At 40.5% G+C, this 26851-nt stretch overlaps 2 protein-coding genes across 5 annotated transcripts in view; both read left to right on the top strand.

The window, feature by feature from the left end:
- REG4 (regenerating family member 4) overlaps positions 1–26851 on the top strand; it is a 125233-nt gene that overhangs the window by 51677 nt on the left and 46705 nt on the right. The gene's annotated exons all lie outside the window — the stretch shown is intronic.
- The window catches only part of NOTCH2 (notch receptor 2), an 87356-nt gene that overhangs the window by 18388 nt on the left and 42117 nt on the right, over positions 1–26851 (top strand). For 3 of the 4 annotated variants that reach the window (XR_009964324.1, XM_062616214.1, XM_062616215.1), the window contains exons 3-8: positions 1229–1488; positions 2166–2501; positions 9077–9199; positions 24371–24604; positions 25442–25597; positions 26652–26840. Coding sequence is in view for 3 of the 4 variants with exons in the window: in XM_062616214.1 (XP_062472198.1) it covers positions 1229–1488; positions 2166–2501; positions 9077–9199; positions 24371–24604; positions 25442–25597; positions 26652–26840 (1298 nt within the window). In the remaining variant the exon portion in view is untranslated. Of the gene's footprint in view, positions 1–1228; positions 1489–2165; positions 2502–9076; positions 9200–19293; positions 19724–24370; positions 24605–25441; positions 25598–26651; positions 26841–26851 lie in introns of those variants that run through there. The other variant, XM_062616216.1, reaches the window with a different exon arrangement.

The following is a 26851-nucleotide window of genomic DNA, read 5'->3' as shown; positions in this document are numbered from 1 at the left end:
GGGCTAGCTAGAGGCTTGTGTGTTTTTTGCAGCTGGAATCTCTTCCCTTTGGATTTGAGTAACTCTGTGATGGAATAATTGTACCTATCCTGTTCTGGAGCAAAGTGTATATAATGTTCACTTCTGAATTTTTTGCAGTGAAATATATGTTCTCCCAGGCTGTGTGTATTTTGGGTTACTTACCAGTTAAAGCATGTAGCTGTGTGTAGAAAAAGTACAAGTGGACAGTCCTGTTTTGTGTGTTAGGTGTTATTTTTATCTAGCATGTACTGTTGCAGCTTTCTGCTGCCTGGAAGAAGAAAATGGAACTGTGGGATGACACAAAGGTGGAGTTTGCAGGCTTGCTTGCCTGGGTTCTGTATTGCTGAAAGTTAAATGGAAAATTTGTAGTACAAAGGCCATTTAAAAGATGGATTACAGCTGACAAGTGTAGTCAGGCTGTATTGACAGAAGTTTAGGTTAGAGAAAAATAACTGCAATTATTCTGCAGTCGCAGATCTTTGTGTAAAATATTGCCCTAGCTGTAGATAGTGTGTGTGTACTCATTTTTCTGTGGGAGAGAGAGGAACAATGACCTTGTCGTTAGGGTGCTAGCCAGGGGCGTGGGAGACCTGACTGCAGAGCTTGTGTTGCTAGTTGAGTGCAGACTTCTGCATGTCACAGTCCCAGGGGCACTTATCAACATGAGGATAACAGTATATTCCTGTCTCATGGGAGTGTTGTGGAGAAAGATCTGCTACAGATCCTCAGGCCCTTCAGACGCTGCAGTTGTACAAGGTTTATAAATATTTTGGAAGGTGGATAATACCTAGTGTTAATACCTATTATCTAAACTTCTTTTCTTCTTGAAAAGAATGCTTATTAAAATGGGAGTGAGTGCAAGGAATCGTTACTTGGCAGTTCTTTTAACACCTAGGCTTTTACTGAAGTTTTGAAGGGAAGTGCAAGAATAAGATCCTGCATTTGATGTAACTCTGTGTGCAGTATTTCTTCAGTTTGTAATGAGTGATTTCACAATTTGAACTTAAGTTTTCCATGGTTTCATTTGGGACAATCCCAGAGAAAGGCGCTTTTACATTTATGACGTTAGCATTTAGGTCTGCTACTGTTACCATTAGTTGAGGCAAATTCCAAGACTTTAGAGGTCATGCAACTTAATCCCTGGTATCTTTCCAGGATGACAAGGCTTCAGGTGAATGTGCTGTGAATAATTTCTTCTCTATTGCAGGTGTCGAGAAGGCTTTCTTGGAGACTACTGTCAGTACAGAAACCCCTGTGAAAGCAATACCTGTAAGAATGGGGGAACTTGTGAAACTACATCTCTGATAGGAAAGGCTACCTGCAAATGTGCTCCTGGGTTCACAGGGGAGGATTGTCAGTATTCAGAATCACACCTCTGCTACATGTCCCAGCCCTGCCTGAACGGAGGAACTTGTCATCCCCAGAGCCAGGACACATATGAGTGTGTCTGTCCTCCAGGTTATACAGGTGAGGTTCTGCATTTGTACTTCCAGACTCTCTTCTTTAGAGAATTACTTCATCCTGGAATGTTCTGGGGCAGTCATAATACACTCAAATTTACTAGCTCCAGCACAGGAAATGAGAAAAAGTCTAAATGACTTCATGACCAAAAAAAGCAAAGGGGGAGAGGGGTTAGGGAAGCAACCTCCCTACCCTTTACACGTAAGCAGAAAGACATTTAGATCTTGTGGCATTGTCCACATGGGAAAACTGAGTGCAGAAGCTGCTCTGGAGTGGCTCTTAGGCTAGCTTCTAGAAAAAGTGAAGTAAATTTGGCAGCAAAATCTTACTATGGGAAAATTATAATTGTGTGCCTGAGGGGAAGCATGGAAACTCATGCTTTTCATTCTTGAAGGGGACGTAGAAGAGTGACTGTCAGTGGGTAGTACAATTTCAGGTCATGGGTTATTTTTATAAATCATAACATTCTATATCTCGCTGCTACTTTGCAAATAAAATGACTTTGTACTGTAGCCACAAATTGAGTTTTTGTTTCAAACATAACACTGTAAAATGCAGGCATAATTTTTTCTGTAATAAGTTTAGGATTTAGTACACTAATCACTTTGAGGTAGCATGAAGGAAATACTGTTTTCCATAGAAATAACATGTCATTAATGCAGTGCTCTGTCTTGATCCTACAGGGAAAGATTGTCAGTGGATTGATGCCTGTACATCTCAACCTTGTGCCAACGGAAGTACATGTACTGTATCTGGAAATAAGTTCTCCTGCATCTGTCTGCCTGGCTACACTGGCCAGAAGTGTGAGATAGATGTGAATGAATGTGCCACACCAGGCCTTTGTCAACATGGTGGGACCTGTGTCAATTTGCCTGGCTCATACAGATGCCAGTGCAAACCAGGCTATACAGGACATCGCTGTGAAAGTGTGTATGTGCCATGTTCCCCATCACCCTGTATGAATGGAGGAACTTGTCATCAAACAGGTGACTTCGCTTTTGAGTGCAACTGTCTGCCAGGTAAATGATGATGCTTCAAAGTGCTTGGTTTTGTGGTTTTGTCACTGAATTCCTGGATGTATTTGTCTGAAGGCTTCTCTTGGATTTTCTGTGTGATGTTCATGTAATGTAAGGTTCAAGGGAGAAATCTCAGCAAGCCAGGAGTTAATTTCCGAGTGTCAGGATTTAGTAACATGGAAGGGAAGAAAGAAAGAAGGCTAGAAATGACAGATTTCTTCAGAACCCTGTTAAAGGCAGAGAATCAAATAAGCGTAAGAACTATGAGGTAAATGCAGGAAGATTGGGGTGGTATCTCTAATGCCCATTTGGAATGCAAATTTCCATGAACCTCTACAAATGCATAGGTTTGTGGTCGTGAAAGGCCACAGTTAACTTCAGTGCTTGAATGAAGATGAACATATCTCTCTCGTTCTCAGTCTTTAACGCTAACAATATACTAGGTTCTATTATCTTCCTTTGCTCCTCCAGTTCCTCCAAATTTTGAGATATTATTTCCAACTCACCACACCCTTTCTGTTGTGTAACATCACCAGATAAATGATGCTTACTTGTTTTCTGATGCTGTTGGCTGCCCTGAGTTCAAATGCTGTGTTTGCCCACAGCAGGGGCGGTATGCTTACTCAGGGCCACGGGCTATTTTGGGTTTGTGTGTCAAGCTGGCCTCCAGTCAACAAGGGACCCATCTCTATAAATGACCATATGTCATCTGGTTGGGACCCTGGTGGTCTCATCCTATCCTGCTCCTCCCCATCCACTTGGATATGGACCACAGGGGAGTACTAGTTGTCTTTGCGTGTTAGGTTGGTTGGTTGGGTTTTTTTTTTTTTTTCCGATATATTTTTACTGAGTAATTCAACTCCATGGGAAACTGATTGTTTGGAAATGCTTTTGACTAGACTTCCTACTTAAGTGTATTCAGTTTGGCACATGAACACTTGGTGTGTGGTAATCTAGAAAAGTAAACTCTGTTCCCTTAAGCATTTCTCTGTTGTTATTTATGTGAAAGATGTAGCTGCCATATACTGTTTAGGATGAATGTAGAGTGACTACATTCTCATGAGGATCATCTGGAGCAGCAGGTATGTGCAGAAAGAGCATTTAGAACTTGTGAGAAATACTGTCTTTTGGAGACCTTTGTCTTGAAGTATTTGCTCAAATTACTTTAAATGTACATTGCCAACTTTAGTTAGTGCCTGCACAACTTTCTGGGTTTTCTGAGCAAGCATGTGACTTTTGAAGAATTTGGGAAAGTAGGTCTTAAAATAGAAGGGATGTATCAACTTTATTTTTGTGTGAAAGCAACCATTTCTAGGCGTGCTTGAAGAAACAGTGCTTAACCCTACAGAGTCTTTGAAAATGCTGTATCTTAACTAACGATTGCTCTTGGTGAATTTATTGATCTTCTGCTCTTCATCTTTTTAATATGAAATTGTAAATGAAGTATCTCAGGATTAACAGGCTTGATCAGAAATGCAAGTTTTTTAGTCAGATCTGTTTAGCAAGTTCAGGATCTTGTGCAGAAGCAATGTGGTTGGGGGAAGAGGAGAAGACAGTGAAGTTTGAGGGACCAGATCCTGTAAAGCTGATAAGAAAGTTAGCTTTTGTGATGCTCTTACAAGAGCGCGAGACTGGGTTGAAGCACATTTTCCCTCAGACAAGCGTGTGGGCTGGCTAAACTATGGTCAGGAAATGAAAATGAGGTTACTATAGTAACAGCTACGCACCTACACTGCTCACACACATTTTGGATTATTAGCTGCTTTTTTGGACTTGTTGCACAACATTTGTAGTGGGGGTGGGTTAACGCTGCTTTGAGAGCCTTCACTTCTGTGTTTCCTGTATTTGTTTAAGTTGGCCATGTTGTTTTGATGGCTTGATTTTTATTTTTTTTAAACAAGCCATTTGAAAAACAGCAAAAAAAGGGAGAGATTGGAGAGGCCAAGATGCTTACATTAAACCCTTTGATAAAGGCAAGGCACACAGCCATTTCTTCCCCCTTAGTGCAGCATGCAGAGCAAAATTTCTGAAGTGTTGGAAAAGGTTCTGTCTGGGAAGGAAAGGTCAACAGAAAGAGAAGAAAAATAGTGGTCTGTTGTGCCCAGGGAAGATGTGAGGGTGCCCTCCTCATCTGGAAGAGAGTTCCAAGATTATGGACTAAAAATTCCTCTTCAGACTCCCTCTCTGAATTGGAGCAATTGCCGATGGTACTGTGACTATAAATGGAATTGCTCTAGCCCTTCTTTCTGGATTGCCTTAAGATGTTACCATCGCTCAGCATTATGGTCATAGAGGCAGGAGGCAGTTACATCTTGAATTGCTGGAATGGTTTTTGCTATGATTTTGCATCTTGTGATCTGTGAAACTGCTATAAATAAACTGATTGTGCCCAAGCAGCAATTTAGGCATAATTAGGTTACTCCTGGACTGGTCCTGAAATGGGTTCTTGTTTCTTGTAGGTGTTTTCTTGGCTTTTGAGTGAATTTCATTTTTTGTAAATACAGATATGTGATAATGAAACCTTGAAAATGTAGTACTCCTCCTACTCTGTCCCCCAACCTGGAGTTACGTGTCAGAGCAGCTTTTTCTACAGTAGGACGAGTGATTCTGTAGAGTATAGTCAAGCTGCTATTTTAAATTCTCAGGTTCCCATTTCACTTGTGGATTTACACAAGCAAATTTTGCATTAGGTGATTCATGAAGTCATGTGTGTTAGAAGTCAGCTTTTGGGGGCAAGTGTAAGTGAAGAGTTATATACTGTAAGTATTGTATCTGTATGAAAGGTAACTTCATATTTTCCATTTGTCTAGCATAATCATTTTTCCTCTGGGCTTTGGTAATTTAGGTAAAAACAAGGTGGTAGACAGGTGAGCCTGTTAGGTCAATTGTAATAGAGAGTTGTAGTAAAAAAAAAGCAACAACCAAAACCGTTTGTGAAAGACTTAACCTGAAGCATTAGCAACTCCCTTAAATATAAGAATGAGCTTGTAGTTACAAATATTTGAAAAAAATGGAGTTCATTTGGCAACTAACCTTTTAATGGAATGTTAAACAAGTCAATAGAGGAAGTTCTTAGCTGGGAAAGTGATTATTCATTGTTATCCATCAAAATAATTACCCATTAACTAAGATAAGGACCCTAGGGAATTCCAAGGGCTTGTTCAGGAAACGATCTGTCAGGCTGGAGCAGGCTGTTTATGAGAGCTGGAACACTTCCTGGGAAGAGGAAGTAACCTCACGCCAGTTCATAGCAGAGCGTTACACGGCACTGTGTGGTGAGCATCATGGATGGGGTCTAGCAAACGTACTGAAATACTGAAGTTCCCATGGTGGGGAAGACTCTGCTTTCTGAGATTTAGAGATGAGCTGCATCCTGTGGGGTGCGAGGTTCTGCATGGCTGCAGTCTTAGAGTACCAGATGGTGTGTGTGCCTCTCTGCTCTGGGTGAACTGGGTCTCCTACATGGAGTAGTCCATCTCATACAGATTTCAAGAAGATGAATTGTTGGAGTTGCATCCAGGTGACTGCTGTTGGGCACCTGGTATGCATAATCTTGCTTCTGAGTCGAAATGATACAGGTCAGTTTTAGCACTCTGAGATCTCTAATACCTGTAAGTTTGGCAATAAACTTGACATTTTCATTAAGGTATAATTTCCTGACCCCATAATTTATTGGTCCTGCAGAAAGGTGTAATTCATAGATTGAAACAAGACTAAGGATTAAGATTTGGAGGGAATTGGATTATTGTGCTCTGGAATGGGGTGGAGTTTTCAGATGACATAGGAGTAAAGATATCTGCTTGTATCAGTCTGTGTACTAGCAGAGGAACAACATGCTGTTAACAGTGGGAACACTTTTCCCCTTGAGGTTCTCATTCCTTAATTTGATGTGCTTGGAGACATGGAGCAAAAGTCAGGATATGTATTGCAAACTGTCAAACTGTTCTCTTGGAAAGAGAAAGCAAAGGACAACATGTGAGTCCCAGCACAGAGGGGAACAGGAAACAGCATCAGGTGTCCAGAAACTTCAAAACAGTGAACTCTGGCTTTGTGGAAGAATCAGGTTATGTAACTGCAAAATCATAGTGGGACCCAGCTTCGGAAAAGCTCATGTGTCTCAGCAACTTCATGCTTGTGCTCCAGTGTAGATGCATTGACCCAAACAACTGTGACTAAAGGACTGATTTTAAGAATGAAAGCGAAACTTTGCTAGGACAGTTCAATTTACAAATTGAACAGATTGCAGTATTGTGGTGTAAGTAGGACTTGAAGAGAACAAAGAAATCATGCCTTTCCAGCCTTGTATGTTCTGAAGCTAAGACAGAGTTGTTCTTCAGAGTAAGAGAAGTTTAAAGGAAGACGGGGAGCTGAGAAGTTACCAAAAAGGAAACGTGTGTTTTCTTCAGGTGTGCACTCAAAATAGCGTCATCTTCACCATTTCAACCCTTCCTGGTTCCCTTTCCCTTGGAGATGTCTTTTGACTGATCACACTTGTCTGTGGGTCATTTCTTCTCAACCTTTTACTACCTTGCCTTTTTTTCTTTTTCTGTTTATAGTCTACTGCCACTAATGTTATCCTTTAGCTTTTAGTGTGGGATTAATGGTTTTCTACATCTGCATGAAATGCTTGAGGATCAGCTCTTAGATGATAGTATAGCTGGTTAAAATGTGAAAATGTGCAATGGCTCGGTGAGGTTTTAGTATTCAGGTGACTTCCATGCTTTATTACTATTTATTATTATTGGGCTGCTCCAAATTTGTGTGCAGTACAGGAAGGTTAGTTTTAAATAAATCCCTGCTCTCAGGAATTTGTTTACTAAAATGTAGGGTAGGTCTTCATATTGTCTGAGATGAAGGGGTGAGAACATAGAATCATAGAATAATTAGGGTTGGAAAGGACCTTAAGATCGCCTAGTTCCAGCCCCCCTGCCGTGGGCAGGGACACCTTACGCTAAATCATAAACCTTTTGCGTTTGTGGTTCTGGGTGTATTTCCATGCTGATCACACTGCTGACTTGAGTACCATCTACGGTCAGTGAGGTGTCTCTCAAGCTGGAAAGCAAGCTGATAGGACACCCCTGTGTTTTACAGCTGAGGTTTTAGTCGTGCATGGTAGCTTTATGCAGTTTTAAACATAGTGGTCTGATGCTGATTGTGTTCCTTGGTAGTTGATCCTCAGCAGCTTTCGCCAGGAAGGTGCTGTTATGATGATTAGGACTCAGGCTAACCATGTTATATTTCTTCTTCATTTTAACCTTCCCTGATGCCATGATACTTGCAGGATCTTGGGCAAAGGTAAGAGGTGCTTTGAAAGGAGAGGGTGCTGGTGCAAGATGCACTTGTTAAAACTTGGCAACAGCACTCCTGACTCTTACCTGTGATATCGGAGAACTTTAAGAGGAGGGAATGCATACGAATCATCTCTCAAGTCTCTTGAGAGTAGTGGTAGTCTAGAGAAGCTGTGTCAGGGCTTTACAGTCTGCCTCATCTGCCGCACAGCACGATCTGCATTGCACCAGATGTTGCTTGGAAGGGTCTATGTGACTTGACACAGATGTTATGGAAGCATTTGGAGCAGGGCATCAAAAGTAGAGGGGTTAAAGCATAATTTTGGATGAGAGGACTGCGTCATATTAATATTACATTCCAAAGCAGTGAAGAGGCAGAGCTGCTGTTTTAAATTAATGTGTGTGTTCTGGAATCATTTATTTCATCCACATTTGCATGCATCCACTTGTGCTTTGATAAACAGCAGTCCCATCCAGCAGAAATGGCAAGTTTATTTAATGAAGCATGAAGTAAATCAGCAGGGGAAATTGAGGGGAAGATGGACTACTGATGATTCCCTTCCCTAATGTCCCCACTTATCCTTATTTGAAAGTAGAGGGACATATAGCAAGGGTATTTTGCCATTGTGGCTACATTCATTAGAAGCCTTGATTTTCATTGAGGAACATGTCTGGTGTCTTCTGCTTTTCAGTCAGGGCTTAGTGTGTAAGTATCACTTGGGTGGTGGCTGATTTGTTGATTGACAAACTTAGGTCTAACACTGAAGAGGTCCAGAACAGGAATTTGGAAGCTCATTTTCAAAGCATAGAAGATCTTTCTCTGACATAGCTAAGGTGTGTGAACTATGCTGAGGTATTCATAAAGTGAATGCCAGGCACTTCTTTTGCCATGGGAAAAACTTGTCCTGGTTCATGCTCTAACTGCTGTGTTTGGGCATTGATGAGCTTACATGATAGTAAAATAAATGTCTTGGTCTTTTGACCGAGTTTGCTTTGAATGACAGTGCTCATTAGTCACTTAAAAAAAACCCAGTCCTTGTCTTTCTGGTTGTGAAAACCTATTAGGCCATCTGTCCATGGCAATAGTGTCTTAACTGTGTAATCTGACCTGCATACTGTCAGCAGAGGCATTTAACAAAGTCTGTGGTCAGCATGCTACATTGAGGTTCACCATGATTAGGTTAACAGTGCAAGTGTTCAACAAAAAAAGGGGGGAAGCTGTATGAGGGGTGAGTTCTCCTCAAAAGAGGCTGGAACCCTTTTCAGTCTGCTGTGTTTCTGCTTTTCCAGGTTTCGAGGGAAGAGTCTGCGGGCACAACGTTGATGACTGCCCAAATCACAACTGCCAAAATGGGGGTATATGTGTGGATGGTGTGAACACATATAACTGCCGCTGCCCACCACAGTGGACAGGTATGTACTATGGAAAAGAAATGCAGGACTTCTGGTCTTCATCCAGTGTACAACTGGAGTTACATACAGCTGAAGGCAGCTCGCATCTGTGCCTTGTTCTGCAGTCTGGGGAGCAGATGCCAGTGAAACCCTTTAAAGAAAACTGTGCATCAAAGCCACCACAACGGAGGGCAATTTCCCACTGCATCAGGCAGTATTACGGGCTTATGTGCGTGCGTTTGATAGAAAGGTACCATGGTTCATGAGCTGCAGTGTAGTGCCAATATCAGAGCTGTGCTTCTTGTATGAATTACTTTGTAAGAGGGTATGAGTTTTCCAAAAGTACAAAACATGGCTTTGCTGTTATGGGGGTGTGCATATAGCTGTGCTTTTTTGATATGTTTGGGGGTATTTTTAACCTGGGGTAATGATCCTCATGTAGGTAGTAGTAACACTGCTGAGGAACAGGTCAAATCTGAAAGGAAACATAGGTGGGAGAAAGGGAGGAAAGAGAATTGTATGTATGGGAAGCTTTGTTTTTGCTACAGTTATTTTCCTGCTGTGAATAATGTTTATCTAGAGTTCTCTGACTAGCACAGCTACTTTTGCTTCATAAATGAGTCTGCTTGAGTCTGTAGGGGGGAAACGTGTGAATTTCAAGAAAGTGTTATGCATGATATAAAGAAGCAGCTTACAGGAAATTCAATGTCATATTTAGTCACAAAATGTCTCCATACCTCAAAAACAAATGCCTCCAGTTTTGGTGTGGTGGTTTTTGAGTCATACTAGGTATCCTTAGCTGGCACACTTACTCGGTTGCATATAATTTTGCCTATCTTTCAAAAATCATAGGTAGAAAATAACCTAAAAATCCAACAACAGCCCTAAAAATGGAAAACTGAGGTGTGGACTCAATTTTCATTTTTCTTTTCATAAAGTAGATGGGGGTACTTGTGCTGAAGTTCCTTCAAAACCTGAGAAGGGAGTTCAAGCTTAGTTCCGGAATATTTCCTAGAAACAGAGAAAAATGTTATCTTTGAAACTTGAATATCTTGCAGTGAGTGGCACTACATGTGTAGTTCAGACAAATAAACTGCGAGGAGTTTGACTGCTGGAGACAGGGGGTTTATGTTATTCTAGCCTTTCTCCTTGGCAAGCATCATTCTCATTATAAACCAGTTGTCACTAACTGCAAAGGAGGCTGCCAGTTAAGAGCCCTCATTAACTCAAAAAAAATTATATGTTCTTAAGCAAAGTTAAAACCACATAAGAGTGAAATTCACCACTGCTTGCTCTTTGAAATTAGATGTAAGTAAGAGAAAATGAGTCCTCTCCTTAATGAGCAAGTACCCTTGCTTCTATACTGCTTCTCTGTCTATATGTCTTTAAAGCCTGCAGAAAGTGAAACCTGCAAAGGAAAGCAGAGAGCTTGGTTGTGGAGCCAACAGCCCTTCAGTGACCCCTAAAATCTTGTTCCATGCCACAGAAATTATAAACTGTCAGTAGTAAATTAATCTCAGGTTTATTCCTTAAGCATAGATGGTATGATGGATCATGAGCATGTACCATGCATTTAATCTACAAGGGATTATTTTGCTTTGTAGAGGTATCATAAACTTAGCTTGGCTTACAGGATTTGGGTGGATAGCTGCTGTCAGATAAGGGTGACTTCTGCAACTCATCTGAAAGAGACCTTGGTGATAATAAGCTGTGATTCTGTTTGTTTTTGTGGTGGATTGTCTCTTTGATTAACCACTGAAGTTCTTTGCAATGCAGTTGTGGCAGTTCCCTCTCTGAAGCTCTTATGGACCCTGATTAGCATTGGAAAAATCATTAGACCTGTGTTGTGGCATAGTCTTGTGCCATCTTTATTCTGTGTGCACAGTCTCTTCAGAAAACCTTATGTGCATGAAGGGTGCTTCTCTTTGGTGAAAACCAGCCAAGTGTTGTATTCCCATGGCTTTCTAAAACAATTTAATGGAATGGGCTTTCTGAGAATTTCCTTTGTTTATAGCGAAGGTTGTCATCACAGCAGCAGTTTTAGGTGGTAGCTTCTCAAGGCCATTGATTTTCTAGACTTAGGAATCAGGTCACTTTGGAACTAACCCTTGTTTCACTTCTTAGGAAACAGCAGCTTGGCTGTTTGTACAATGAGAGTTAGAGCCTTTGGGGAACTGAATTGTCTTGTTTGAAGTGAATGGTGTTGGTTTCAGTGTTCATAATAAAACATGAGTAACTTCAGAAGTAGCTATGCATATTCATACTGGCCAGTGTTTGACACATGTAGGGCAGTAGCTCTGTGCATCCACAGGATGTATTAGTTATAGCCATTCCAGTGCCTGTGCAGTGAAACAAACTTGGTCAGCTGGCCTTTAGGAATTCATTCATTGTATCTGTAATATTCCACTTGCCTAATAAATGTGCTTGCAATTGATGTTCCATGATGCCCTGAAACTCTGTCCAGTTCAACAGTGAATGCAGCCATGTGGTGTGAGTGGAGAAATGTCATGCAAGTCATTTGAATGCCTCTTGTTCTCATGTCCTGCAGGTCATCCCAGCAGTGACTCTGCTCTGTCATCTCAGTAGCATTTTCTTAGGAGAAGCTTGTTTCTCTGAATAGACTTCAATCCCTTTCCTGCATCTTCAATTAGACACCAAGAAAATGCAGGATAACAGTACACATCCAGCTTGGAGACATGAGGGGTGACACTAAGGCAAGGCAAATAATAGTTTGAAGACAGACACAACTTTTTTCAAGGTGGAACTGCAGCTGATGCTGACAGAAGTAAACTACAATAAAAAAATGAGTTACTCAGCAATAAGGAAATGCTGTGTAAATGCAGGCCTGTCCTTTGCACAAACATGGTTATAACATTGTAAATCATCTCTAAGGTAAGTGAAGAGGGAAGAGCTGAGCAAACAACTCTTTCCAAGTCTCTCCTGATAAATGCTTATAGCCCAACAGTGTTGAACTGTGAGAGCAAATACTTCAGAAAATCAAAACTTTCCAGTGAGACCTTGAGGTTAGAGGACATTGTGTGCTGCTTGGGGGGGAGGAAGCCCAAATGCGCATGTTTCTAAGTAAACGTCAGCCAAAAATGAAAGGATGTTAAATTTTCCAAAAATAGGTAACAGCGTAGATGTGCTGCCTTCATAAGGGTTCCACAGCCTCTTCTTTGAGGTACTTACTTGTCAAATCATCTTGGAGAAGTTTAAATTGGTCTGCTTGCAGTTTCAGTCTTTATTTGATCTTTGCACTGTGGATGGTGGTAGAGTATGTTTGCATAGAGAAATGAGTCCCATTGCTTGCTAGAAAAATCGAGAGACTCTACTGCATCTGATGAAGAATAGTTTTGTGTAAAGTAATATTGAAGCATCCTTTACTGAAACAGAATCTGTCCCAATTCCTTTTGGTAAGCACCTGCCTCTTGGAATTCCCTGACAGGTGGTGGGCTGGACTACAGAACTATGCAATTTTTTTCTTTTTTAAAAAATGCTTTTTTTTTGCTTGCCACTAGAATCCAGCTTTGGAGACACCATTTGCTTTCAGTCTGATTTCCTGTCCTCAGAGCTCACTGTTCCTTTCTTGTTGAAGCACTTGCCTTCTCTTTCTCATTTTGCTGCTTTTCCCGGAAAGATAAAATCTTGCCTTTCAGTAACAATGATGAGAAATTCCTGCTGTCACTAATCTTATTGCCACCTTCCAAGTTCTCCTATTTCTTATGGTTATAGTGATTGTCAACCTCAAACTTGTAACTGGCAAGATGATCTAGGATGTGTTTTGGTGAAACTGGCCCAGATCTTTCCTGTTGCTGAGTGTTAACTGATTGTTTGTTTAAGGATGACTTTATCTTGTCCCAGGCTAAATCCTTTGTCAGAATGAGTGTGCATTGGGTCCTTTCAAGGCAAAATATTGCAGTTTTTCTTGGAAATAGGTCAGGATGCTTTTGTGAAAGAGTCAAGTCTCTTCTGTGCATGGCAGGTTAGAGAATTTGGTGTGGTTTAAGTGTGATTTGAATCAAAATTAGCTAAAAATCCTCGCTAATGACTGTGCCACTGTGAAGGCTCTCATTTATGCTGATGTTCTGCAGCAGTTAAACCACCCTGATGAGCTTGCTGCGGTCTGAGGAAGAAGGCGTCTTTGCCTTCTCTCACTGCTCCCAGCCACTGTCCCCTTTCCCCTGAGCTGGCTCTGGTATTTGTTGGAGCATGCCGCTTTAACTCACTAATCTAGTAAAAAATCCTGTCCAGCTGCTTTTTATTTTTTTTTGTGTGTGTGTGGGGGGATCAGGAATTAAAATTCACGGAGCAATCTCATGAGTGAGCTGGTGCAGAGGAAGCAATGGCAGTCCAGGGCTGCAGAGTCATGTGGAAGTCTAGAATGTCCTTCCACAGGACAGTGGAACCGGCTGAGGATTTCAAGGCTGCTCAGGCATTCCAGACTACAATTCATAGAAAGGGACAAGGCTTTGTTTAAAATGCACTTGTTCACTCTGTTCATCTAACCTATGCAGCTTTGTGTCAAGAAAGGTGACTTGAGAATTTGGGTACTAAAGTGATTCATAATATAAAATGCTGTAAATGCTTTTGTTTTTCTTTACTGAGAAAGACTCCACTGTTGAAAGCTTGCAGTGTTTAGAGGATCACTGTCAGTCTGTTTGGCTCAAATCACCTTTCAGGAGTGGTGCACAACAGAGATTAAGATTTGTATCCTCTGTTGAGTTAAATCCTGTGCACAGTTTGCGCCTGAAATGCTGCATCAAGAGTTGTGGGATGAGTCTCTGGGTTTAGGGAGCACACTGTCCACACAAGTGGGTTTTGGAAGACCTGCATTATAGTTTCAGTTGCAGGCTTGGCCTACTTGCCTCCTTTCATTATTTCTACCCCTGTGGCTGGGAAGGCAAGACTCCCATGGCACTTGTATTTATTTAGGCTTTGTTTTCCCCTGAAAAGGGGGCTCCAGCGAAATGTACAATTTAAAATCTAGGCGACCTTTGTCTCAAGGGAAGCACAGTGTGCTAACAGCTGACTCCACCATTGGGAGCTAGCTTAAGAAGCAAATGTTTGTCTTGAGCAGAAAAGCTCTTCAGGCAGCAAGGCCATGCTTTTTAATTAAAATAGCTGTTAGCTCGGTCATATGCTCTTAAACACTAGCACAAGGGTTACTTTTTCTGCAGAGCTTTAGGCAGGAATTTTCAAAGGGTGGAGTTAAGGGTTTGATTTGTATTTAATTAGAGTAATATTTGCTCCCTACCTTGGTTTTATTTCAAAATCCCAGCCTTAAACTATGGGCAAATGTGGCCCTTCTTTGCTAAGAAGGGAGGATAAACATCAAAAGGCTGTCTTTTAGCATTTTAATTCAAGATTGTATTCTCTGGTATTTTGCTTTTTAAAACTTTCTTTGCCAAATTCCACTTTCCTCAGCTTCTATATCGCTAAGTATACAGTAATAAGCCATTCTAATTTAGTGTTCAAAAAAATACTGCCTTGCTGAAATACTTCAGAGGCTTGAAATGTAGAGGAACTAACTGACGCTAGATGACATGGACCATAAATATTGAACATGCCAGTCTCCTAAATGAGCGAATATACATCCTGTTATTTTCTATAGGGTATTGATTATTACCAACCAGAGCATGCTGCTGAGGTTGCACTCTGGTTCTGGTTGGCATGCACATACAAAATGTGCCAGGAGCAGTCTTTACCTGTGTATTAGCACAAGGAGGCTGGGTCAGACTCCCACAAGAAATGCAGTCATCTTTCCCAGTTGTGTAGCAATGGTGGACTTTCTGGTGCCTTTCCAGACTTTACTAAAAAGCATAGTAACATCTTTGGTGCTGGCTGAGATCCATCTACACCAAACTTGGCAAATGATTTGCTGGTGATTTGCTGTCACTACATACAGTAGTATCTCCAAGAGACAGTTCTCTGAAAGGGACCAAGAGGGATTACGATTCTTTTTCTTCCTTCATGTTTGAACTGGCAGATACAAAGGGAGCAGGGAGCATGTGGCAGCCTCTGGAGCTGACAGCTCTAAGCTTGAATGTACAAATGATTTGAAGCATTAGACATAAACTTTATCCTGGATGTTGTTTGTTTCTTTTGCAGTACTTGATTCCAGAGTTGTGCAGAGCATGTACTTCAGTGGCATTAAAAGTTACACCATTAGTCAGTACCTTTATATCCAGTATAGATTCTGGAACACCCACCACTACCTCCCACTTGTTTTGTGCTGCTTTCCATTTCCCATCAGCCAGAGTTAGCTGTAATAAAACCCTTGAGGTGTTAATAGCTGGACTGATCTGACTACGGAATGACAACATCCAGTTTAGACTATGCTCTTGCCTTTTCCCTTGTGTCTTTCGTGACTTTCCAGACTGGGAAATGCTCTTTGCGATCTCTTGTGGAGTTGTCTTTAAGTTTTCAGCATATCTTGCATGTGTCTGGCACTAAAACAGAATAGGCTAGACCACTCTGGTGAGGCTGGGTTGGTGGATGTGTGCTGTGAGACCAGTCTAATAAGTAATAGTTGTTTTGTCTGCAGCTCACTTGTTTCTGGCAGTTTCTGTCCCTTTCCTTGTACTTGGAATGAGGTGATTTGTCTTTGGATAATTACTGAAGATGTGCTGCTGAGATAGCTTGAGAATATGAACTTGTAAGGTTTGGCTCCAGCTATTACATTTTTTGCCTTGCAGATCTTTTCACTTGTTAGGTATTTCCCTGATTCACTGGATTTTCCAGATGAGAAGGGAATGGCAAAATGTCGAGTAGCTTGGTGATGTGTATTTCCTTTTGGTTACTTCTCTACTCTGCTGCTGTCCCCAGTCATTTCACCTACCACCTCCATATTAAGAGTCTGTCATTAGTGCATCACTAATAATTTTTAATTAATTTTGTTCTGTTCACTTGTATTACTGCCTCTGAAAAGCTATATCAGAACTGCCCGCTCTAGCCAGTAGTCTGTGGGGAGTGATTTAAGGCAGTATTTAATGGATCAGAGCATGTGTAAGTCTCTTAAAGCCCAGAGTTTTGTATTTGGGGGTTGTAAAATCCCTTGTAAAAGCCCATTAGTTCCACTATATGCTTCCCAGTGCGGTTATGAAATTAAACTCTTTTCTCCTCCACATTAGCCTAAAATAAACACAGATGTTTACTCTTCTCGCTACAATGGAAGCTTCATCTTCAATTGTTCAAATTCTGTATTAAGCTCTTAGATTTTGTGATATCTTGGATGGCATTTGACATTGCCCAAGATACAATAGATCTATTAAAGCAAAAAATCCAACACCTGAGGTTTGGGAATGGCTGCTTACTGCTTTCCTATATTTCCTTACTGCTTACTGCTGTAGTCCTTTATTTCAAACAGGAGTAAGATGCTGTGAGGTCCTGGGGAAGGAGCACTTTTTTGAGAGCTTGTGGCTCGCTTCAGTTCAGTTAGAGAACTCCTACAAAGGAAAAACTATTTGGCTTCAGTGCAGTTTTCAGGGGAAACTACTGTAATACTTAAGCAGGGAAGACTTTTACTGAACACACATGCAACTTTTTGGAGATGGTCACTTTTTGGAGATGTAAACAGTGTAGTCCATTGAATTCTATGTGTGCCTGAAGCTGTTCTTGGAGCTGAAAGCAGTGTTTGTATTCACTGGATTGCTTGCAGGGAGCTGTGGAGATGGCTTTGTTGGAGGGTTTGGAATTTAGATGTGATCTGGCCATCACGCTTGATCCCTTTCAGTATTATCTGTTTATTGCTCTGGATTTTCTTGTCTGTATAATGGTTTTGCCTCTTTCAGAGAAGTTTAAATTTCTTTGCTTTGAGATACCTTATGTCAATTAAATCAAATTATGTAAATGATTAAATATTTTCTTTTGTGTATGTGCTTGTAATATGTTTCTTCCTATATCTTCCCTGCAATAACTGTTGTATTATACTTTTTATCATCTTTCTCCCTTTGTGGGTACAATGGCTTTGTAAGTCTTTTAGAAAATTCTTCTCTCCATCAGTCTGTAGGACTCTGAACTCTACCCCTTTTCAGTGTGTATTCAAATGTGGTGGCTTCAATACTGCAAAATGAATTCTAGACTGAAGTTATGCCACACCTATTGCACAACAACTGTTTGCATTGTTCTTCCTTGTAGTCAAATGTCTTGTCAGCAATGTTTATTCTGTTGATTAAAGCTGTGATTGAGCCGAGGTCCCCACTGAACTCTTCCAGGGAAGCTGAAGTGTTTCCTCAAGGAGTGCCTAACCTAAACCTTTTGCAACAAGTCTGCTTTTGTATTTTACTTGGCGTTTGTGCATCAAGCCTTGTCTGCTGTTACACTACCCAGCCACCTTGCTTGGTTGCATGAGTTTGTAATTCCCTGGCTTTCCCTTGGATAATATAAGTGTTATTTTGTTAAAGATATCACTGCCTACTGTTCATCTCCTTCCAGGCCATTAATTATATGTTTTGATGCCTGTATGGATTCATAAATTGTAACTTTTTTTCTTTTCAGGGCATATGGCTAATTCTGTGAGTTAAAGATCAGTTGAATGTTTTTACATGTACACAGTTCAAAACCATGGGAGCTAAAGTAGTTTTTGTAACCACCATTTTACTAGAAGGCCATATAGTTCCATGCAATTTTTCCTTTAGTTTTCCATTTGCTGAGGAGGCTCACACAGCAGCTTGAGGAAATAGAGCTTTGACCTGACTGACCAAGATGCGTTGGGTTATGCTTTCAATGCAGATGTTTTCCTTATGTTATAAGAAAGAACTGGACAGAGAAATGTCTTTACCCAGTCAGATGCAGTCTTCCGTCTGGTATCCTGAATATACACATGGGTGGTTAGAGAGCGGAAGAAACTGCATGGCCCCTTGCAGTGTGTCATTGCTAACCTTCTGCCACAAGTAGATTTGTTCATTTGTACAAATACTGTTTCTTATCTCTTAGTCTGTTCCTGAGATTTGATAAGATGCCATTCACCTTCTCACCTAGTAGTCCTTTGAAACTTGGAGGAAGAAATGTAAACAGTTCTAATAAGCCATGCTTTCTTCAGCTATACTGATGGTATTCAAAAACCATACAACAATCTTTGGAATACTTTGTGAAATAAATCTGTCAGAGAGTGTTTGTCTAGATCTGGTTTATAGATTCCCAGATAGCCCTTTCAAGAGAGCTGGTGAGCTCTTCGCTGTGTACCCCAGCCACTAGCATGGAATAAATTACAAACTTCTGGTGAGGTTACTGAGAGAATGAAAGCATAAGAACTTCTGGTAACCTGATGCTCCTCTTACAGTGAGTCTTCTAAGACCTTTTAGGACCAGATTCTCACTGGAATATCTTTCCTGTTCAGCATCACTAAGCTTTTAAGGTATTCTCACTTCCAGTTCAGGCCAAGCCCAGTGCTGGTGCAGTTTTGAGAAAAAAGGACATTGCTTTCTCTTCCCAGCTCAGTTTTCAAGGAATCAATTATTTTTTAAGGCATAGGAAGGTATTTGCATCCTTTGTCCTACTAAATGTTTCCAGTGCTTAAACTTAGTGTAAGATCTCTCAGAGACTTTAGGCTCTGGTACTCCAGCTGTGCATCAGCAGTCTTTCCTGCTGGAGAGCTGTTAAGAGGCAAAGAAAACTTTCTCCTTTATGGAAAGGCTGTTCGGCTAAAGATGAAGACCTCTGAACTGACTGAAAGTCTTGTGTTCAGCTGCAGGATCAGTGCAGTTGGAATTGGGCTTTATGCAAAGCTTCTATGGCTCAGCAGGGTCAGCTTTTGGAGGTGTCTGCTGCTTCCCAGGATCACTGTTTTGGTTTCTTATTTGCTCAAGCTAATGCTTTACTTTTTCAGTGTAGGATTCTACTCATTTTATGTGCTATCTGCCTTACCTTTATAAATCAGATTTTTTTATTTTTTTTTTTTTAACATAAAGACCTGCAGGAGAAGGGGCTGGCTGTTTCTCATCAATGAAATCCAGTCCAACTATTTGAGGGGCCTTACAGTCATAGAATCATAGAATTAGCTGGGTGGGAAAAGACCTCAAAGATCATCAAGTCCAACCATTAACCCAGGACTGCCAAGAGCACCACTAAACCGTACCACTGAGGTACTTACCTGTATGGTTTTTAAACACTTCCAGGGTGATTCCACCACTTCCCTTGAACCACGGCATCCTGTGTCTGCCTAAAGAGAAGCTCCTGGAGTTCCTGTCCAGTTCCTGCTGGTCTGAAAATGGGAGCAATCAAAGCAGCAAACATATCTGTCTTACTTCAAATGGCTTTTCTGAGGGGAAATATGCAGGAAGTAACTTAATTTCAAAGTGGGCAAAAAGTGCTAAGAGTCAAAGTCTGTTCCCCTTTTCTACTTCTAGTTTTCAATTTTGAAATACCACATGGACTAGCTGTTTACTTTGTACAAGGTCACTTAGAACCTGAGTTGGCATTTTGCTTATTTCCCAGGCTCTGCAAATATCAAGGTCAGGTTAGGCTTTTATTAGCTTCTTAACCTGTGTTTCTTTTTTTGTTGTCTTTTGTATGTTTCTACATTTCCATTAAAATACTGTACAGATAGTGTATTTGTGCTTGCTTTCACTAGCTGACCCTATATTTATTATGTTTCAGCAATTCAATTGAAACTAGCAAGAGCACAAGAAATACCTACAGAATCTTGCAACTAAATGAATTAGCACTTAGCTGGAGAAGTTCTGACATTCAAAAGGACTGGGGTTCTGGAGATGTGTATTACACTGCACAATTCATAATGGAGTTTGCACTTGGAAGTTGAATTTCATTTTTTTGAATGAAAGACTTGATTCTTCCTAAAACACTTAATGAGCAGAAAACAAGCTTACCAAGTACATGGCTACAAATAAATATACTTGGTTCAGTTACAATTAAGTAAACCAACATCCCTTAAGTAAAATGTTTCAGAGATCTTCTGTTTCATTTGATTTATATCTGATATTGCAGAGAAGAGTCTTGTGCAGAATATTCAGTGAGAGGTTTTAAATCCTCATTTATGTCTGACACTGAAAGGAACTTCTGTCTCTGCTGTGAAAAAATCATTCAGGAAGCTCTCGGGACAGACACTACCTTGAAGACCTAGGCCACTAACAATGGAAGTGTCAAATCTTCTCTTGGCATCACCTGCCCAAAATATTAATCTATTTCTGTCGTTTGCACAAGGAGTTGAAGTCTCCACTGAAGGCAGATCAGCCCTTTTTAGAGAATGAGAGGTGGCCATCCTGCAATTCCACTAAGAATTAAGTGATGATGATGCTCTGGGGGAGGGCATTCTTTAAAGCCATTTATAAATGTGTATGCTGGTTTTGGTGGGGGGAGAGGGTGGGACATAACGGGGTGGGGGTGGGGGGATGGGTGCATACAAACACCAACAAAACAAACAGCAAGCAGCCCTGACCAACCAATCAACAAAAAAGCCCTTGCAAAACTCTGTGTAGATGAATTACAATATGGACAGTTAATTCCATATTGTTAGCACCTAGAGATTCAAAACCACCAAATAAGCAATCTGACCACCCCATCTAAAACTCTTTATTTCTCTCTTTGGAAGACTGTGGTCTACAGAATGCATTTCCAAGCCACTTGAGCCCTACTTCAGCAATAAGGGCCCAAGCATTTTCAGCCTATTCACCAGCTTTGGTGAAGAAATGCCTTGGACTTCTTACTGGGCTTTATAGTATTTTAAAGCATAGTTCCAAAATCTTTTTGAAGCTATTGCACTTACATTGCCTGGTAGTGATGAGACTGAGAACTTGGAGCGTATCAATCTGACTGTTAGTGTTTGACTTATGCTGTTTTTGATTTGTATATTTTTGCCCAGAAGCTGAGTCTGGGTTTCAATTACAGTTTCAAGAAATAAGTTTTTTTTCATTAAAATATTGAATGGTAAAATACAATAGTTAGTAGTTCATTTACACCCCTCATGTTGATTTGAATTTCCTTTGGTTTTAACACATACTTCGTTAAGAGGAAGCTCTGTTTGATTCATATTCATAATTAAATATATATATATATGATTGTGATCTGGTAGCTGCAAAAAGAGTAAGTGGAGAAGCTAAGTGAAAATCAAATTTGAGGAGCTCACAAGTGGTGTGGTCTTGAAATACAGTTGAATTGCTCAAAAAAGTTTAAGCTCTGCTTTTTTTTTTCTCCTGTGGAGACACTGATATACCTTTTAAAAAGTTTGTTTTAGTTTAGGGTGTGAAAATATGGAATAGCCTAGGACGTAGGGTTACTGCAAGGATATCAGTGATGTTATTTGAAAATGCCCTTTCTGGCAGGGGAGAGTAAGTGCTAGGAAGAGAAAATATTTAAAAAATCCTATCTGTTGATGTTACGAGTGACGCTTGAAGTGGGAAGTTAAAACCAAGCACAGGGGGGGTTGTATGAGGGGTTATTTTTCTTATCTTTGCTTAAAAAAATAAAAATAAAACCCACCGCAAAACACAGGCACACCCCCCACCTCCACCAGCCCACCAAAAAAAAATCCACAGAACATTATATTTGCAGAGTCACAGAATGGTTTGGGTTGGAAAGGATCCAACATCATCTACTTACCAATCCCCTGTCGTGGGCAGGGGTGCCTCACACTAAACTGTGTCCTCCAAGGCTCTGTCCAACCTGGCCTTGAATGTTGCTAGGGATAGGCCATTTACCACTTCTCAGGGTAACCTGTTCTGGATCTTCACTATCCTCACAGTAGAGGACTTCTTCCTTATATCTCAACTGAACTTCCACTGTGTAAGTTTTAACCCATTGCCCCTTGTCCTATCACTACAGTCCCTGTCTGTTATTCTTGTAGGCCCCAAATTTCAGCAGTTCTATTCATCCAGTCACAAGGCAAGTGTTTTTGAGAGAGACATAACAATCCGGAGTAGTGTGGCAACTTCAGCACTGAAAGCCTTCCACACTTTAGTCATAGAGTTGAAATTGGCTGCAATCAAAAGGAGAATGTAGACGCTGTAAGAATGCTTCTGCAAAATGTTTGTGCATACTCTCTATGTTCTTTGATTTGAGTTGGGCCATCTCTAAGAAATGAAGGAAAATCACTTTTATAATAAGCAAATAACATCTTGGTAATTTTGTTCAAAAGGAAGTCAGTTATGTTGAGATATGCACAATTGCTAGGAATCAGTTTGCGATAACTTTCTTTTTCCAGTCTGGCTACTGATAAGCTAATATTGAAAGCTAATGAAGAAATTACTTCTATTATGACAAATGCATGGGTTGGTTTTGTCATAATGAAGGGTGCTGTGTTTTGCAGATAAGAATATGAAGTGTTAGATTCCCCCCCAACTGTTTTACTAAGTAAACTGGGAAGTGAGAGTTAATTCTGAAAACTCTATTGTAGTTATTACTAAAAATATTCCTGTTTTTTCAAGTGACACAACCCTTGTTTTGAAGTAGTCCTACTGGAGGAAGGGGCACATGCACAGAACAAAGTTGTGCAACTTTTTTCTTTTTCTTAATAATTTTATTTCTTGCCACTAAGGGAAAAGAATCCAGGGCTCTCAGGACTGAATGCTACGATTTATTTAAATACTTTGAAAACAAAAGGGATCATGATTTGAGTATAGTAGATGGAGATGGTGAAGAGTGAACCTTTTTACATTCTTGCCAAAAATAAATGCTTCAGTTCTGTGAATGGGAGGAGAATGGGTGTGCGCTTTTGCATAAGAATTCCTGGGCCATTAATAAACAAGGTGACTCTTAAGCAGTATCTAGTAAGTGTTTTTAAATTGGCAAACCTAAATAATCTGGATCCCAGGCACACTGGCAGGGAAGATCTGTGACCTGATCTTGAATTTCTTATTCTTGGAATATGGGGGAATTCCAGGCAAATGTAAGTGGGCAGCTGATAAGAGTAGCTGGAGGTGACAAATGGGAGGATCTTGGTAGTAGCAGCACAGGGATTTAAGAGTCTTCACCCAAATAATGGAAAGCTGCTGCAAGCTAGTGAGGGATCTAATGGTGTCAGTTAGAGAGGGCGGAAAAACAAATGGTCACATCAAACAAGTCTAATCTTATTCTCTGATAAAGATGGTTTTTTGGTGCTATGTGCATCATATCAATGTTTTAGGAGGTAAAAGTAAGTTATAAGGAAGTGTTAAAAAAAGGCACGCTCTCAAGCTTCAGTGCTAGAGTTCTTAATGAAACAGAAAGTAGAGAAATAGTTTATTGGAGAGAAAATTGTGGACAGCCTGGGAAGAAATTACCCAGTACTTAGCCATTAGGTTTTTTTTCTGCTCAAGAAACTCAAAATGATTAATTACTTCAAACTTACACTAAAAAAATTCAGCGTTATAGTAAACCATGTAACTTTCATTGGGAAGATGAATTAAGTGTTAAAATAGTGCTGCAAGTGGTAAATTCTCCAGATCTAGATGTCAAAGCAAGATGGATTTGAATAAATACTTAGTAAACATGAATTGCAGAGCTTCACATAGAAGTGACTGTGAAATTTTCTATCCCATGAAACTGGTTGCATAGTTAGTGGTCCAGTGGTCTTATTTCTTAAAACTCTCTGAAACACTGTACATTTGTTTTCTTCTCTCCAGTATCTTTAGTTATTAAAGTGTTTATTAGAATATTTATTTTGTCTCTGAAAAAAAACAACAACCAACCAACCAAATAAACCCCCAAAACAACAACCAAGAAAACCCAAAATATTTGGCATTGTCTGTGGAGAAGGTAAAGGAGTATTTTAGGTAGAAGAGTCTCAAGAATTCTGTGCTTCCCTATCACGTAATCTTCATTGCATAATTACAGAGAAAATAATTATGTTCTCCTGACAAGAGTTACTTTGCTGCTGGCCTGTTGACACTGCTTTGGCCAAGATTTTCTTGTGAGGCCATCTTCTTTTTTCATAATCCCTTGGCCTATGTTGCAGGCAGCCTTTTTTTCCTTCTTGCATCCTTGCAGGTGTATTTTCATATACCACAGGCTACCTGCTGGCTCTCACACTGTGCCTTTTTAGAGTTATTTGTAGTTCACCTCCTATTTTGGTTTCATTTAAGGATGCTTATTGTCTTTGTGTAATTTGATAACAGTGTTGTTGGAAGTTTCAAACTTGAATGCCCTGGAAATAATGTGTCAATCGAGTTGGATTACAGTGTTTCCTTTGGTTATGTTTTCTGTAAGAGAACATTTTGAGTGTTTGAACTTCTGTTGAACTTGTTTCTTTCTGTGTATCAGGCCAGTTTTGCACTGAAGATGTCGATGAATGTCAGCTCCAGCCCAACGCTTGTCAGAATGGAGGTACCTGCACCAACCACAATGGAGGCTATGCCTGTGTCTGCGTCAATGGTTGGAGTGGGGATGACTGCAGTAAGAACATCGATGATTGCTTCACTGCTTCCTGTGCTAATGGGTCTACTTGCATTGATCGAGTGGCTTCCTTTTCATGCATTTGTCCAGAAGGAAAGGCTGGTAAGGACAGAAAACTTGCATAGGTCTGACACATAATAGAAGATACTTCCTGAAGTTTATGCGTTTGCTTAAGTGGTATGTTTATTTTACACACTTTGAGACCAAACCAGGAAGAACAAAAGGAAACATGTGCTATGCATGAGCAAAGACCTTTTAAACCCCTGTAGCTTGGGACAAAGAAGTGTTTGTATTAGGCTGGAAGACAAACTTCTTACAGTTTAGGTTGCAAGGAAAGCAGATCTCTTTGTAGCCCTTAGCAGAACTTGCATTTATCTGAAAAGTTATGCATGAGGGTGACTTTCTCTCTGCCACTTAGGATAATTGCAGTTAAAAGTTTAGAAGGTAAATTTATTCTGTGTGAGTGAGGATGCCCTTACTGGTATAGGGGAAAAATTGCTATTGTAGGGTAGGTGAAAATATGAGGGTCTCCTAAGTGCTACTACCTGGAAATACAAGTGATCAGGATATCTGAGTTAAGAATGTGAGCTTCATGTGCAACCGTGTCTTCAGCTGTCAGAAAAATCATCATGCTTGTTAGAGAAAAGAGATAGTTAACTGCTCCAAGGAGGATATTTTTGTACTGGTGAGCCATTGTACTGCTCCAGAAGTATGGGAGTCACCTCTGAAGGCACAGAATCTACATTTAAATGTAAGGGGTTTTTAAGTGTGTGGTGAAATCTCTGTGGTAGTCTGTAGGTTGAAGCCTGTTAAATATTGCTTAAGCTTCTGACTGTGGAAGTCTGTATTTGATATATCAGGACAGAGGATTTGATTGTGTAGCATAGTCTGACTGCTATATCTCACTTTTTTTGATAAACTCTTCGGATGCTTCTCCAGGTCTTTTGTGCCACTTGGATGATGCATGTGTTAGCAATCCATGCCAGAAGGGTGCTCTGTGTGATACCAATCCTGTGAATGGACACTACATCTGCACGTGTCCTCAAGGCCATAAGGGAGCAGACTGCACTGAGGATGTGGATGAATGTGCAATGGGTGAGTTTCTATTTGCTATTAGTGAGTACATTAACAGGGAATTGGATTGTTTGCTTTATGAACTAAAAAAAGAGCAAGAATATGAATTTTGTCATAGCTTCTCAACTTAAGTGTGACTCCTTTTCCTGCTCTTCTCCTTCCATTTCAGTGGTTTTAGATGACTTTTAAATCTTGTCTGAGACTTGGGGCAAAGGGCTGAGACAGGATAGCTGTCCATGTTTGAACTGTTAGCCTCTGGAATATGAAAAGCAGCAAGATGCTTAACCATTATTCATTGTGCAAAAGGGCCTTAGCATTGTGCGAGGAGTGCATGAAAACAGATGTGATAACCTGACCCTTAGAACCGCAGTGTACAATGAAATTACCACAATTCGTGTGGGAGTTGTTGCAGCTCCTGTCTCAGTAGAAATATATCAAAGGCTGTTTGACAGCCAGAATATGGCTGGATCTTTTGAATGCCTTCCGAGACTGGTGACCATGTGGGCTTTTAAAGATATCCTGCTGTTGTGCTGTTTTGAGGGATTAGCTGGAATCCCACAGACTTGCTTATAGTTTTGTGAGTGCTAGTTTATGCTTCTAGGTGCATGAAGGTAATGCCTGACCAGTGTTGGAAAAAAGCACTTTGAATTTCATTCCTCAGTGTGCCTTGGACAGCACAGGAAGAGCTAGTTTGGTTGTTTCGTGGCTGTAGTGGCATTTTGTCAGCCTTAGGAGTGAAGTAAATGTAAAATATAAGCTAGATAAGGCCTTGAAAGCATCATTCATTCTCTGATCCCTGCTAGTTGATACTCTCCTCTTCAGAACTGTCATTAGTAATACGGACTGGAGTTGCTTCTTTGGTTCGTTGATAATGACAATGGTCTTTCTTTTTACCTCTGACAGACAAGTAACTGCCACATGTTTTCTTCAATCACAATAGCCTTTCTCAAAAAGGATGAACAGTATTACTTGCCAGAAAGGAATGACAACTGGAAAAGACCATGAATAAAGAATGCTGTGGCTTTCCTGCTTCAAGGAGAGGTTTTGACCCACGCTGTATATATTTTTCTTGCAGCAAATAGCAATCCATGTGAACATGCTGGGAAATGTGTAAACACAGAAGGCTCTTTCCACTGTGAATGTTTGAAGGGCTACACAGGACCTCGCTGTGAAATGGACATCAATGAATGTCATTCAAATCCATGCCAAAATGATGCCACCTGCCTGGATAAAATTGGGGGATTCACGTGTCTCTGTATGCCAGGTAATGGGAGT

This window comes from Pezoporus occidentalis, unplaced genomic scaffold, assembly GCF_034315485.1.
Source record: "Pezoporus occidentalis ecotype Australia unplaced genomic scaffold, CSIRO_AGI_Poc_V1 ctg189, whole genome shotgun sequence".
NCBI classification, from domain to species: domain Eukaryota; kingdom Metazoa; phylum Chordata; class Aves; order Psittaciformes; family Psittacidae; genus Pezoporus; species Pezoporus occidentalis.
Note: the sequence above shows the minus strand (reverse complement) of the source record. Positions and strands in the feature narration are given on the sequence as shown.